Source organism: Cyprinus carpio, chromosome A1 (genome assembly GCF_018340385.1).
Source record: "Cyprinus carpio isolate SPL01 chromosome A1, ASM1834038v1, whole genome shotgun sequence".
Taxonomy (NCBI): domain Eukaryota; kingdom Metazoa; phylum Chordata; class Actinopteri; order Cypriniformes; family Cyprinidae; genus Cyprinus; species Cyprinus carpio.
Window position 1 is genome coordinate 37,609,475 of NC_056572.1, and position 15,145 is coordinate 37,624,619.

General features: G+C 35.8%; 1 protein-coding gene across 3 annotated transcripts; it reads right to left on the minus strand.

Annotated features, from left to right (window-relative positions):
- Positions 1–10,680: 10,680 nt before the first annotated feature.
- LOC109070538 (deoxynucleoside triphosphate triphosphohydrolase SAMHD1-like) lies at positions 10,681–14,821 on the minus strand. 3 transcript variants are annotated; one of them, XM_042765343.1, is made up of 12 exons: positions 14,704–14,821; positions 14,252–14,323; positions 14,032–14,063; positions 13,770–13,913; positions 13,583–13,683; positions 13,120–13,228; positions 12,756–12,847; positions 12,465–12,577; positions 12,065–12,201; positions 11,783–11,875; positions 11,596–11,700; positions 10,681–11,473 (listed from the first exon to the last, which is right to left on the minus strand). In XM_042765343.1, the coding sequence occupies exons 4-12, from the start codon at positions 13,902–13,904 to the stop codon at positions 11,321–11,323; spliced, it is 1,038 nt and encodes a 345-aa protein (XP_042621277.1). In that variant the 5' UTR covers positions 13,905–13,913; positions 14,032–14,063; positions 14,252–14,323; positions 14,704–14,821; the 3' UTR covers positions 10,681–11,320. The 3 variants fall into 3 exon arrangements, with proteins under 3 accessions (XP_042621277.1, XP_042621285.1, XP_042621282.1); XM_042765351.1 differs by lacking the exon at positions 14,032–14,063; XM_042765348.1 differs by lacking the exons at positions 14,252–14,323; positions 14,704–14,821 and having other exon boundaries at positions 14,032–14,134.
- Between the last annotated feature and the right edge of the window lie 324 nt (positions 14,822–15,145).

The following is a 15,145-nucleotide window of genomic DNA, read 5'->3' on the forward strand; positions in this document are numbered from 1 at the left end:
CCGGAACTATATGCCGAGGTTGTTGTTGTGGCGGGGAACACTTCCGGTGTAACACAAGGCCGGTTCCGGGGATACACGGAAGCAGCAAAAATAGCTGTGCGGGGGAAAATATGTAAGCAGGCGATTGGACCAAGAGGGAAATAAAAGAAGTTGATGTTGGAGAAAAAGAGAAGAACGAAGGAAGGATTTGTGGGGAGGCAGCAGTGACACAGCGAGCAAGGAATCGGAGGCAGAGAGAGACTGGATTAATTTGAGATAAGTGTCTGGTTATTCTGGTTCATAGTTAATCTATGAAGAAGCACTGCGTTGACATACTGTTGAAGTTCATGACTCTCTGTCTAGTTGCTGAGGATGGATGTTTGGGAATGACACAACAGTGAGAGCCCTGTTTTGTATCAACGCATGGAGAGAACATCAGTTGAGGTTGTTGTGTGGGCCCGTACTCTGCTTTAAGGATTTGAGGTTTGGGCAAGTTCCAATTATCACGTGTGAATTGAGTGTGTTGTAGTGTATTCACGAGTGTGGGATGCTGCAGAGTGTACGGGCGACTAGCCTATAATCCCTCGACAAAGTGGTGTTGTTCATTTGGGCAAGCCTTGCCCTGGGTGATGAAGAAAGGAGAATAAGTGATTAGAACTGTAAATTATACGTACCCTCCACTCTGTCTGAATCCAGTGACGAGCCTGTTAAAGCTGTGAAGTGTACATACTGCTCTCTATTCGCTGCCTGAGTCCAGCGAAGAACCTGCTGAAGCAGTGAAGTATACGTACCCTCCATTCTGTCTGAATCCAGTGAAGAACCTGCTGAAGCGGTGAAGTATAATTACCTACCTTCTCTCTGTCTGAATCCAGTGACGAGCCTGTTAAAGCTGGGAAGTGTACTTGCCTCTCTCTATCCTCTGTCTGAATCCAGTGAAGAACCTGCTGAAGCGGTGAAGTTGAAGAGCTTGTTAAAACTGTGAAATATATGCAACTCCCTTTTCTCTGTTTGAATTCAGTGAAGAGCCTGTTAAAGCTGTGACGTGTACATACCTCTCTCCATTCTCTGTCGGAGTCCACCGAACAACCTGCTGAAGCAGTGAAGTATACGTACCCTCCGTTCTGTCTGAATCCAGTAAAGAGCCTGTTAACGGCGTGACCTATATGCACCTCCTTTCTCTCTGTCTGAGTTTAGTGAAAAGCCTGCAGAGTTACTGACGTGAGTTATCTGCTGTTGTCGATCTGCTACCATTGTAGGACCCCGTGACATATGGAATCGAGTATCCACTGACTCGACCATTCATATTGAATCTGTGCTGAAGTACTGTAGAGTCACTGAATGGGTGCTGAAACCCCACTGAGCCACGGAACGGAGACAGCCACTGATGATATCCAGCCTGTGAACTTAGGAACGGAGTTACCGCCAAGCCGTCGCCATCTGGTGCCGTAGCCATTCGGGCTGTATTCACCTTACTGTGTTGGTAGTGGAGGAGGGGAACTAGAGCCACACACACCATCACTCAATCTCTAGGGAGGAAGCTCGTACTGCTTTTAGAGACATTTCTTTTAAATAAATTTAATAAACGTGTTAACTTTGAATTCTTGTGGTCTGCCTTTTCTCTGGTACGGGGTAGCTCCTCAAGAAGGGTGGTAGTGGGGGTGTTGGCTGACAGGGATTGCCTCCACACCCCCAGTCTAGGCGTGACAAAAACTACGTCGGCCCTGACTGACAGCCAATGAGAGGGCAAGATACAACAAGATACAGAGCAGCGGGGAGTTCAGGGAGGAGTTATAGACCACAATATCAGCAAGCATGGCTTCGTTTCAGAAAAAGGCTTCTCGGTCTATTTGGACCCAAGAAATGTTGGAAAAATTAGTCGAAATTTGGCAGGAGCACCTGTGTCTGTTTGACATTATTGACACACTGTTTTCCTAATTAATGTTGTTCAGTTGCTTTGACGCAATCTTTTTTTTTGTTTAAAGCGCTATATAAATAAAGATGACTTGACGTTTCATCTGACCTATCCCAGTCTCACATGAGAACTCCGGTCTTGCATGCGTGATATCGCGTTGTTTCCTTGTCACATCTCCCGCATGTTTGGTTGTGAAACGTAGTTTGCATGCCAGACAGAGTTGTCGGCGTTTCTTCCTATTGTAAAGTCATGCAGTGTGAAACCTTCTGTCGCCGATCCATCGTGCAGTGTGAACACAGCAGCGACTGAATGCTGGCCAAGATAGTCATGCAGTGTGAAAACAACAGTGACCCGACTACTTTGAAAATCATGCAGTCTGAACTCGGCTTTACGTGACTTGTCAGGTTTTACAGTGTAATCACAGACAGAGCATTATAGGTGTAAACAAATTGAAAGCTCACAATAGAAAGGCAACGACAGATCAGCTGTTCATCTAGACAAGCAGCACTACCTGTTCTTCACACATATAACAGAACGTGTTTCTCCATAAACCTTTAATTACTGCAAACCACCGAATGTTTTTTTGTTTATGTGAATTTTAACACACCTTTCCACACCTTACAGTTTGAACCTGCTCAGCTGAGTATTTCACAGAGGTGTTGCTGTGTTTTATGTTTTTCAGGAAACCTTGTCACATTTACTAACATGACACACCTGAAAAATCAGACAAAAGCATGACATGCACTAGGAAAAACTTATTACAGAGACTAATATTAGAGAAGGTGACCTCTTTTGCATAAAAGTGTATTGAGAGATTGTTTGACCTTTTTTTTGGTCAAAAAGTAAAATCTGAAATAGACGAACGTGCAAACCAAAAAGGATGTAGTTCCATAAATATGATCAAATAATGAAAGAATTTTTATTTTCCTTTAAGTAAAACACTGCAGTTACAGCTACATTAAATTCCTAAGTATGCACTCAATCAGCAATCATATAATAATGTAACACAGGTTAAGTGTAGCTTAAGTACATTCCCAATAATGAAAATACAAATATAGTCAACTACTGTACTTCTGGGGTATTTTAGCTGAAGTTTATTGCAAGACACATTAATGTCAGTGCAGCACAAATTTAGATCAGCTCTGATAACAGAACCACATTTGCAGTTACTGGAACTCTTCAAACTAAAGGACAGATATATTTGAATTGATGCTCATCTGTCCTGATGTGTGGTGCTGTATCTCCATCTCTTCTCTATGTCTCTCTTATTTCTCTCACTTTCAGTTCTGAACACAAAGTAGTTTTGATAAGAAATCAGAACCAGTCCTACGTTTACATTAGAAAATTGAGGGCATTTTTTCACATATATTATATAATGCTGTATGATGTTCCAGTGTCTAATGCACAGAAATGTCCTTAACTCAAACTGCTCTGGCAATAACTCAGCTAATAAATTACAAGAAGAATTTACTATAAAAGAAAATACAATAAAACAGAATAGTCTACTGAAACATCTTGTAAAAACAAAACAAGTAAAAATAAATATAATACATTTAAAAAAATATAAACTACTGTACTATATTATGCTTATTTAAAGTTGTATAATATTATTGAGATGCCATCCAAAACACTTAATAAGGTCTGTGAAACTTTTTTCATTATCAACAGGATCTACAGCTCAGTCTGTATTTGGTGAGTTAAATGTCATTTACATGCATGGACATTTAATTTTGAAATGTTCAATCATAAGATTTAAAACAAACAATGGCATTTGCGTTGTTTTTAACAACACTGCTCGTTAACAGCAGATGTTCTTCACTAATGCACAATCATCATTTAATTAGTCACTTAATTATCTCATTAACTTTAACTCTTTGAGGACTTGGGATTTAACTTGAGGCTTGTTTGTGACTTGAAAGGAATGCCTTGATTCCTCCTCTGGTGAAATCAGCTGCTGAGTTCATGGGTGGAATAAACATATGGCAAGACTTTTACTTTCTGACCCCTGGACTACACTGTAAAAAATGATTCACTTTATTTACTCAATAAAATTGTTTAAAATTGTATATCCTATATTATTAAGTAAATTTAACACATTAGAATTAATTAGAAATAATCAAATTAGATGCTTACAAGCAACCATTCAAAATGAGTAGAAGAACATGAAAAAAATTAAGTAAAATTTACACAAAAATATTGATTTCATTGAAAAAAAAAAAAAAAAAAAAAAAAAAAAAAAAAAAAAAAAAAAAAACACTATGCTAAAGAATACTATGTTTTACATGCCAGGCCAGTAGTTGGCGATCATGAGAAACACCCTGTGAAAACATTATATGTATGCACATGACGTCAACTTTTTTTACAAATTCACATTTTTGTTGCTTACATAGATATTATACAGGCATAATGTTCAGAAGTTTGTGTCTTCAGTCCCTCAAAACATAGTTATTGAAGACACCTAAAGTTCACAAACAGAATCACTGAAGGAGAAAAAGGTAAATTTATAGGGTTACCATTATAGTGGTCAGTGTTTGCTTTAGTTGGGCTCTTGACCCTTGACTTTTTAATATTACATTTTGTATGGTTGTTGTAACTTGAATTATAACAGCTAGACATGCCAAGTGTAAAGCTGTTCAGGTGGTGTTGGTTATGATTTTACATAATCATTGTTTGGCCTGAGTGTTATAAATACAGCCTGTTCTGTGAGTTAAATTAACATTCAATATAGCAGCCCCTGTAATTCAACAATAGAAAACCTAAAATCTCCTGTTCAATCCGGAGTTTAAGAATTCTGATTAAGAAAAAAATTTGTAGTGGGGAAGGGAAACCCTTGTAGACACACAGTGACATCAAGAACCAGCGTATGAATCTCAAGAATGGTGACGAACAGCATATTCAGATTAACAGATGAACTGTAAGCATCACAAAACAAGCTACTAAAAATTGCATAAAAAAGTAAAAATAAAAGAAAATATTAAGAATAAATCTTAAAACAATTAATCTCATAATTTATTCATGCAGCAAAGTCTGATGGGAGCCATAAATGAGTTTTGATTGGTGGCACCCAAAATGCAGTGCAACATGCTTTGTGATGGTCACCATTGTTGAGGTTCTCAGCCTGATTCTTGATCTCTGTTGCCTAAATGAAATAAATTTTCATTTTTTTTTTAAATGTTTTGAAGCATTTGCTTCTTAGAATCTCTCTGATTATGCTGAAAATACCAGACCTTATACTGTACAGACAAAGGACGTCTGTTGTTGATAAGACACAACCAACTCAGAAATCCAGATCAAACGATGTCAAAACAAACAACACCAGATGATCTTATTCTTTATTGGCTTGTCTAACTGCTGTATCACAATTACAGCAATAAAAAAAAATGTTTAAAAGTTTAAGGGTCAAGAGCCCAACTAAAGCAAACACTGACCACCGTAATGGTAACCAAAATGTAGATTATGCTCCTTCAGTGATTCTGTTTGTTAACATCAGGTGTCTTCAATAACTCTGTTTTGGGGGCTTGAAAACACACAAGCTTTTGAACACTATGCCTGTATCATCTCCATGTAAGCAACAAAAACATGAATTTGTGAATTACATTTTTGCGCTGTGTTTCTTAATCGCTAACTACTGGCCTGGTATGCATAACATAGTATTCCTTAGCATAGTGATTTGTTTTTCTTTCTCAAAGAAATGTTTTTTGTTTTGTTTTGTTTTGTTTAAACTTTACTTTTTTTTTTTTGTGCTATTTGACTCATTTTGAATGGTTAATTTCTAAGCATCTCATTTGATTAATTCTAATGAATTCTTATGTGTTAAATTTAATTAATAATATTGCTTGTAATCTGTTGCCACAATTTTATTAAGTAAATATAGTGTATTATTTTTTAACAGTGTACACCAACTACGCACACATTTCCTATCATGTATGCCTATGAAAGACGATCGAACCAATCAGAGTAGGTATGGGGCGGGTTAACATGTGCAACCCCGCCTCTATATGCAGGCTGCAGCCAGGTGCTTCTCTTTTTTTTGTCCAACAAAACCAATATTTTTGTATACATTTTACTTATGTTTTTCATGTTATTTTACTCATTTTGAATGATTGCTTGTAAGCATCTCATTTGATTAATTCTAATTAATTCTAATGTGTTAAATTTAATTAATAATATTGCTTGTAATCTGTTGCCACAATTTTATTGAGTAAATATAGAGTATCACTTTTTACAGTGTATACACCTCTGCCAACCGCTGGGTCAAAACAACCCAAACAATCCAACCCAAAGGTTTGTCCCTTTTTTAACCCAGCATTTTTTAGTGTACTAAATAGCCACATATGCTATGTATTGATACAATTACTAATCCGGTGTTTTGAAATTTCCCTCAGTAAAAAAAAAAAAGAGAGAAAAAAAAGAAAAGAAAAAGAAAACAGAAGTCACTGCAGTTTTATTGGGTACAAAGAAACATAAAACAAAATACAAACCTCAATTGTTTTGTTGTTTTATTCACTGATGTTGTTTTGTAAATAGTTCTGTATGTGTAATGATGTCTTTGTATATGAGTTATTTGTGTGTTATCTCTGCTGTATTTTGTTCTTTCTGTCTTCTGTAACTCTTACATACACCCTTTCAGGTTTAAGTGTTTATGTGCGTTTGGTTTTCATTTTTAAGCCTTACACAGTAGCACAATGTGTTTTTACTTATAGAAGCAATGTTTGGTCTTATGGGTGGGAAAAATATTAGATTTACATTTTACAGCAAACATGTCATTAAGCCACATGAAATGGTTCTGATATCTAGTTCCCATGTTAAGTTTAATCCGTAACTTGAAGTAGGCGTAACTTAACGAAAGAGGCGTAACTTGAAGTTGTCCAAATCACACAGAACCACGCGAGATGTAAAAACGAGATTTTGTCGGGCTGCGTTCGAAACCGCATACCCTTTAATTAGGCACTTAATTTCAATAAGAAACTAATTTAAAGAGCGATAAAAGAGTACATACTCTACAGCCTGAATGCGTATTTGTGTATGAAGCAATTAATGCGATTTGGATATCATCATCCGCTATGTTGATCATGTGACCTACAAAGTTAAAACGAGCGAAATTTAAAACATATGAGTGAAAGGTTTAATGAATGTATTTGTATCTTGATAATGAAGATTGTAGTATAGCCAATACTGTTAATTTAAGTTTTTTATATTTTTAACTCCACTAATGTGATTTTTTTATAGAATTAGAAAACCCAAAATCGTTATCTCTAGAATATTTTTTCAATTATTTTATGTGAATTTTTTTTCTTGTATAGTATCTCATACTATGATGAACATGTTATTTTTTTTATTTACTGTTTTATGGCGTTATGATTGTTATTGTTAGATACAACCGTCTACCGTGATCTTTTATGTAATAAGTTTGGCAATAATAATAAAAAAGAGGTACAGGTGCACTACCACCTCACAGCATCACTAACTCAACAGTCCAGTACAGTTTTCTCTCAGCGACTCTGCAATATCTGCACAAACGAAACGTCGAACAGCTGCTCGAAGATCTCACCTTTGGAGAAGATTGTTGATTTTTATACTCTAAAAATGTAAGTATCACTACTCAAAAATTAACATTACCCCATAATGAATTGCATCTTTTGCTCACCCCAACACTTACATGCAATAATAATGATAAATGCCAACCAATAATTATATACCATTTTTTTTTTCCTTAAAATTACATTTTAGTAAAAGAAGCAAAAATGTATTTTCTGTCGTGACATAGCTATACATGAATATACACTAATGCAGTTGATGTGAATACATCAATTTTCAGTCAAGCAATTAATACAATAAATAGATCAAATATTTATATTTTATTTACTGACAACAAGAAACATGTCTAAATGATTAAAAGAATGTATAAATGTTAGCATCACAATAAATACAGACATGTACAAGTCACCAACACATGAAACAAAGCTTCTTTCAAAACTAAATTGTTCTAACAATCATGTATTTACAGACGGTGAACCCCACATCTTACTATCATCTCAACACAGCTGAGACAGTTCTGCTGCTGCGCTGTGCTTCACAATCTCACTCTTCTCAACGGGGATGTCGTTGAGCAACAGGATGAGGAAGACCTTGATGACGGCTCTCTGAACCACACTACCTTGAAGCGAGAGCAGAAGAACACATGCAGGACATCTGCTGCTGCTGTGTCTGCTCCAAACAATCGTGTGCTGCTCTCCATGAGCACCACTACCTGTAAAACATTTACACAGAGTTTACAAGTACATGCATTGATTTATTACTTTTGTAGTGTGCTAAACCACTGAACTGGTTCAAAACTGTGCTTGAGCACGGCTCTTTCTCCAGCTTGATCAGAGGATTGTAGGCCTCTGTAATAAGAGCACATGTTGCATTCACTTCAGATAAAAGCTCCATCACATTTTTTGATGATGCTTTTGAAGCTTCTGAAAGTCAGCCTTCGTCTTATAAAACAGAAAACCAGCAGAAACAAACTTTACCAAAATCAAATCCTCAGTGTCTTTTGGTGTTTCTCTAGATGCTCTCGCTGCTCTGGGGTCACTGATGATGAAGAGACCACAGCAGCATCTGGTCCTGATGAGACAGTAAGAGCTGGAGTGATGGAGCGTCTCATCCGTGTCTCTGGACCATTTCCGGATGCTGCAGTGGACTTCTCCATCCTCAGTGCACACACCAGTCTGCAGACATTTTCATAACCTACAGAAATACACACACACAATACAAAAAGTCATTACTTTATTCTTTTGTTTCAGGTTTTTCCTTTTTTTCCCCTTTCCTTGCAGGTACTGCTCCACCACAAAAGATCTGCAGCTAATGCACAGAAAACAACAATAAGAAAAGTGCTGTAATAACTGTTTGAAATTACACTAATTAAAATGTTTTATTTATTTTTGTAGTGTACTTACACAAATGCTTTGATGGCAGCATTCCTTCATCAGTCACTCTACAGCAGATAAACATAATCTGTTCCTGTAACATCCAGACAAGAGTCAAGTAACCTCTGTGATTTATCTGTGATATACTGCATCTGCATGTTGAGTTAGTAACTGATGTAAATTAACTCGCTTTTTATACAACACAAATGTTCCTAAAATTATCAATATTGCAAATGGACAAATAAAATAGATAACTTGTGTTTAGTTACTGTATGTAGATTTGTTTGTTTACATGACTTACACTCATCTAAAGCAGTGTTGACAGTGAATTCTACATAATAGCACACACACATCACTCAGATGCCTGTTTCATGTCTGTTAAATGTGCTTATCTGCAATACTTATTAAAGACTATCCTGTCAGATGATAAATAGACATTTAGTAATAGTCTTTAAGATGTATATATGGTTTATGTAAATCCACTTTAAAAGAAGTGTACTTAATGGAGCTCCCCTTTTAGTTATTCATTATAAAATGTGTTTTTACAGCACAATCACAAATATGCTATATTATGTAAGTAACAAACAGGGTTTAGATTAAGCCAGGATCAGGCCATAGCTCAATTAGTCTTGTCTGTGAAACCGGAGGATAGCGTCTTTACACCTTTTGCTTATATGTTGCTGACTTTAACACCTTAGTTTTAAAAGATTATTAACTCCAAAAAACAATAACACTGTATGAAAATAACTTTTACTCTTAAATTTAAATAATTATTTCGTGAAAAAATATATTACTCACCATTGTAACTCATTGTAACTTCTTTCCAGTTTTAACGGCGGTTGGCATCCAGCTTATTGGTGCAATACCGCCCTCTTCTGTCCCGGAGTGTGGATCAGATAATAGGTTTTCCTACTAAAAGGTACGCATCACTCACATTGTCCCCTACCATTAATATCTACACACACCTTATGCATCAAATCCTGTCTAAAACCTCTGCTTACCTTAAAAAACGTAATCAATATTCTACTCTGTGCCCTACTGAAAGCAGCCAACAACTTATCATTTTGACATCTCGCGTGATTCTGTGAGATTTCGACAACTTCAAGTTACGCCTCCTACTTCAAGTTACGCCTCTTTCAAGTTACGCCCCTGTCTTGCAGTCTGCAGACGTACACGCTTGGAGTGTTCAGCTAAAGCAGCTGGTCTGAGTCTCACTTGAGGATGTGATGCTGCTCTGCACCACTAGAGGATCCTTCACATGAGCAGAGCTAAACACCAAAGTGAAAGTAGAGGGAAATAAATATCTGAACATTGTGCTTGAAATGTTTGTGTTTCAAAGTAAACATTAACTGGCAAATATTAGAGAAAGTGAATGAGAAATATAATTCTAGCTGCTATCAGCTGCTGTAGAGTTGAGTTTGAAGAGTTTCAGTAAGTGCAGCTGTGGTTCTGTTATCAGAGCTGATCTAAAGTTGTGCTGCATTGAGATGAACTTGTCTTGAAATAAACTTCAGCTATAATACCCCAGAAGTACAGCAGTTCACTGTATTATGATTGTGAATGTACTCAAACTGCACTTAAGCTGTGCTGCAGTTATTCTTCAGCAGATTGTGTGCACAGTTAGGAGTATACGAGTGGATTTAATGCAGCTGTACATCAGTGAACTACTTCAAGGAATAATTAACCCAAAAATGAAGATTCATCATTTGATCATCATGGAGCTACATCCTTCTCTGTTTGCAAGTCTATTTCAGATCTTTATTTTATTTTTTATTTTTATTTATTTTTTTCACAAAAAAAGTCAGTCAGTCTCTCAACACTATTTTTAAGAAAGGAGTGAGGAAGAGCTTTTATTGAGAATTAACAGAGGTTTAGATGTTGATGTTTTATGTCAATTGACTTTATGTAACATACAGAAATACAACTTTGTTTTGTCATGATTTTTTTTTAATCACAATTCCATCCTGTCATGTCAATTTCAATCTCATAATTACAATTTAGTATGTCTTAATTTTTAATTTAGATATTAATTTTAATTTAGACACAGAAGTTTGTGCTTTAAACAGACAAATGCAAAGCAAACTAAGCTCAAGATTACAGTATGATTAATTCTACAATTAATATCAGACAGAGTGTTATAACAGACACAGGTGCAAAGTGACTCAGGAAACATTTACAAAATAAAAGTCCAGATGAAGAGCACTAGAGCCCTCTGCTGGACACTCTTCATGTATTACAGTGAAAAACTTTCCGCTGATGAATTAAAGTGTGCTTAATTCATTTGATATTATTATACTATCAATACTACTCATTTATTTATTTTCCATTATAGTTTTTCTCTGTCAGCATGTTTTTTTTTAGAAACATGGAAGTGAGCAAGCTTTATTTGATCTTTTGCCTCCTTGTAAATAAAGTGTCCCTGTAGATTATTAATTAAACAATCAGTGAAATTACAGACACTTGAACTGATTGTGCAGCAAAAAACCTTAAAAATCATATATTATAAATCATATGCACATTACTGGAGTCCAAAATTGGAGTCACACCAGATCTGAAAGCACTTCTCAGCCTCCTCCATCTTCTTCATCTGCTCCTCTTTATTCCCATCAGTGTTTTTGTAGTAAACTCTGACCAGCTCTTCATTAAACCTCTTTGGCAGGAAACTGGACAGCTGACGGTACAAGAAAAATTAATTTCTATTATGAGGAAATGTGACCATGATCTACACTATACACTTCAGACCAGCATTAGAAAAAAATGACCTGAAATATAAAGGTTTAAGTGTGACTTTACCTGATGATCCTTAATGACAGAAGCTTCGTTGGGTTTCCTCTTGCTGTAGAAATAGACGTTTTCAATGGGGTTTTTGTCCTTCATGCCGTGATCCAGATCAACCACCTGAGTGAAAAGAGATTAACTGGTTTTTGAAGATATGAAGGCAGAGATTAAGTTTTTGGTATAAACATGCAGTATAACTTACATAAAGTGGTAAATCATCAGCGTTCAGAGAAACAGTGGGGTCTGTAGGTTTGTACTTCTCTACTGCAGCTTTCCATGTTTTTTTCAGCTCTTCCTGATTCGAGAGAGTCAGTCAGTTACTGGATTGTGTTGTGACTCAGTGCAAAAGATGTAGTTTTGTTTAAAACATCATGTTTCTAACGATATTTGAAAGCAAAGCCTTTCAGTGTTTAGTAAGGCACGTCTTTTGAGTATAAAATCAGTCAAACACTAAACCAATGTGTTTTTTTAGTTTCTGTCAAACCTCTGAGATGTGTTTCTCACTCAGTCGAGCTTCTCCAACAAACTTTGGCAGTTTTCTTCTGATGATCTTGTTCAAGATGTCTCGAGATTCCTTCAGTTTATCAGAAGTGGAGGACAAGATCTGCTCAAAGATCTCATCTGATGGAAGAATAGAAGATTATATTTTGTTAGTTTTTTTTTTTAGACAAATAAAAATCTAAAAAAGAAAGTGTTTATCATGATATATTTGAGACGTACTACAGGTAAAATCAACCATATTTCTTCTTTTTCTGTTTTGTGGTGTTTTCAGCTGACCTGTGAGTTTGCTGTTTGTTTTACATTTTACTTTTACTTTTTTTAATTTATTTATAAAACAGTTTACTTTTTTTTAATTTATTTATTTTTATCTGTTTTCAGCTGACCTGTGAGTTTGCTGTAGTCCTCTGCTGTTTTTATGGCTTCAGAAATCTTCAGCATATCTTCAGGTTTTCCTTCATGAAGATCACGATCAGCTCGTACGAGAGCTTCTGCAAACCTAACGCACAGAAAAACATGAGAGTTAGTGTTTCCAACAAGCGTAAGCAGAGCAGTCAGTGACCTCATGCTGAATTTAAGGTCCTGTAATAGAAGAATCAGTAATGCAGGATGCTTAATATCATCTGATCAATGATGTGTTTTATATCCACATGCTCTTCATGCACAGAGAAACTCACATGTCTTCGATGATGTTGCAGATCTTGTGCTGATAGGCCTGGCGATGGAGAGTGTATCGGGTGCGAAACATGTCATAAACATTATCAGCCTCCTGTGAGACACAGACATCAGTGTGTCAGAGATCCAGATCACATAAAGCAATGCTCACATTAAATCTCACATTTAATAAGAGCATCAGAGCAGTAGAACATCTTTATCTTCATGTTTCAGTCATCCACAGTCCTGTACTTTAGATGAGCTGCTTTGCTAAGCGAGTGGCTTCAGGGAATAGTTATAACCTTTATTTAACCAGGAAAGGATGTGCATTGAGATTAAAAATATATTTTACAAGAGTTTTAATAGTGTGATGATTGAATCAGGCACCTTGTCTCTGAAGCAGATGTGATTTCTTCCGTTCACTTCACAGACTCGAGCAAACTTCAGCAGACGCTGATGATCAAAACTGTTTCGGATGCCGAGGTGATGACAGTCTCTGTTAAATATGTATTAAAAATTGTTACATAAATGATATGATGATTGTTAAAACAGCTTGTTGATGTACAAGAAAATAAGACAAGACTGAATTAAAGTTAAATATAAAAATAACAATAATATTATGATTTCCTGGAAGTTGCATAGATGTGAGATTATGCAATTTATATTTTTCATCAAAACATGTTTTGTTTCAGGTTTTTTGTCTTCTTTTTTTCATGTTTCTTAAAACTCAACCTAGCACTTCATTTAGAGGAGATAATGAATGTAAATAATTGAATTAGGCTAAACATATTAACTCATTAATATTTAAAAGCATTTAAAAATAGATAATATTAATATCTTTTACACCTACCGTGCAAAATAGTCCCATTTGTCCACATCGATGCCATTCTGTTTATTTGCCACGATCTCATACAGGAAGGATTTGTCTTCATCTCTGCCCTCGTATGTCCACTGAACAGAAGAGTGATTCAGACTTCATTACACTGAACTGTTGACTTTATTAACACACCGTAAACAGCTGGAGTATCAGATTGTACCTCTGAGGTTTTTGCCCCTTCGATTAACTCTTTAATGAAGATCATGTCTTTATCATCCAGTCCATGTTCTTTCAACACGTCTTCATTCTCAGCCTTCAGACTCTTCACAATGTCATCGAACATCAGAACTGACATCTGCTCATGCTGCAGTAAAGACACAAAGATCATAGAGTCAGTGTGTGTATAATCTACTCAAATTCATTGTCTATTTGTTTTTATCTACTACTTTTGATTTTATTGATTAGTTTGTAAATCTGCTCACTTTCCACTTTTCAGGGATGTCATCAGGCAAGCCTAAGTAAAGGTGACAGGTGATTTCGATATTTATACATTATACTATATCAGGTTAATTTAATTGCTTGTACACTGACTGTACCAGCAGACAGCTTGAGTTCTGTGAGTCCAAATATAACAATGATATGAGAATTAAACCATGTTCACAGACCCGAATTATTACATTTTATTTCACACTGACACTTTACCTTTAGATTGTTTTATTTTCTTGACTTTAGGAATAAAAAGGCCATCAAATACATGAGAAAATGGACCATGACCTAAAAAATACAAATAAAAAAGGGTTACCCCCATAAGAAATACAAAAAACAGTATGATTTTTGTAGAACTGAAAATAATAAAAGACAAAAATCAAATATATAAACATTTTAAATCATTGTATGGTATTTAATGATATTTAATCTGTGTCCTGTCCCTTTAAAATCTTTTTTGAATGACTTTTTTTTTTCACACAGACAAATTGAAACACCAAGAAAATAATAGTTCTAAAAAAAAAAAAAAAAAACATCAAGATTCAACACAAATATGAAGTTAAATTTTTGTTATTATTATTATTATTATTATTATTATTATTATTATTATTTAATTGTTTTCAGTTGCAGGATGATTTTGACTCTCCATAAGCTTTAGTGCTCCTCACCCAAGTCATGACACAGACCAGCGATCTGAACACACAGGATATCCTCGTCGGTGATTTTGAGCTCCAGCTGATTGTCACAAAGAGCCTTCACCAGGCAACCTGCTCAAATACGCCAAACACTTAAAACAACACACCAACACCAAAACACACACCACACAACCACACCACACCACACACCCACCACACACCCACACACACACACACACACACACACACACACACACAACCACACACAATATAGTTTGTGTACTGAAGCGCTATTTCACAACTGGGGGGGGAGCTCCCTGATTGATTATGTAATGTACAATAACAAATAAATCAATTTTTAAAATGTTCAATCAAAATCATAAATTAAGTACAAAAGTCACATAGAGACGACAGCTGAATGATTTACAACCCTGAAGTCCAGAATGCTATCAGTTCCCCACTGAACTGAATATAA

Coding starts and splice junctions, on each gene's coding strand:
- LOC109070538 (XM_042765351.1), bottom strand. CDS start 13,904: ATGTCAGTTCTGATGTTCGATGACATTGTGAAGAGTCTGAAGGCTGAG. Junction 11,876..12,064: donor GTGAGAAACACATCTCAGAG/GTTTGACAGAAA, acceptor CTCTCGAATCAG/GAAGAGCTGAAAAAAACATG. Junction 11,474..11,595: donor CTGTCATTAAGGATCATCAG/GTAAAGTCACAC, acceptor TTGTACCGTCAG/CTGTCCAGTTTCCTGCCAAA.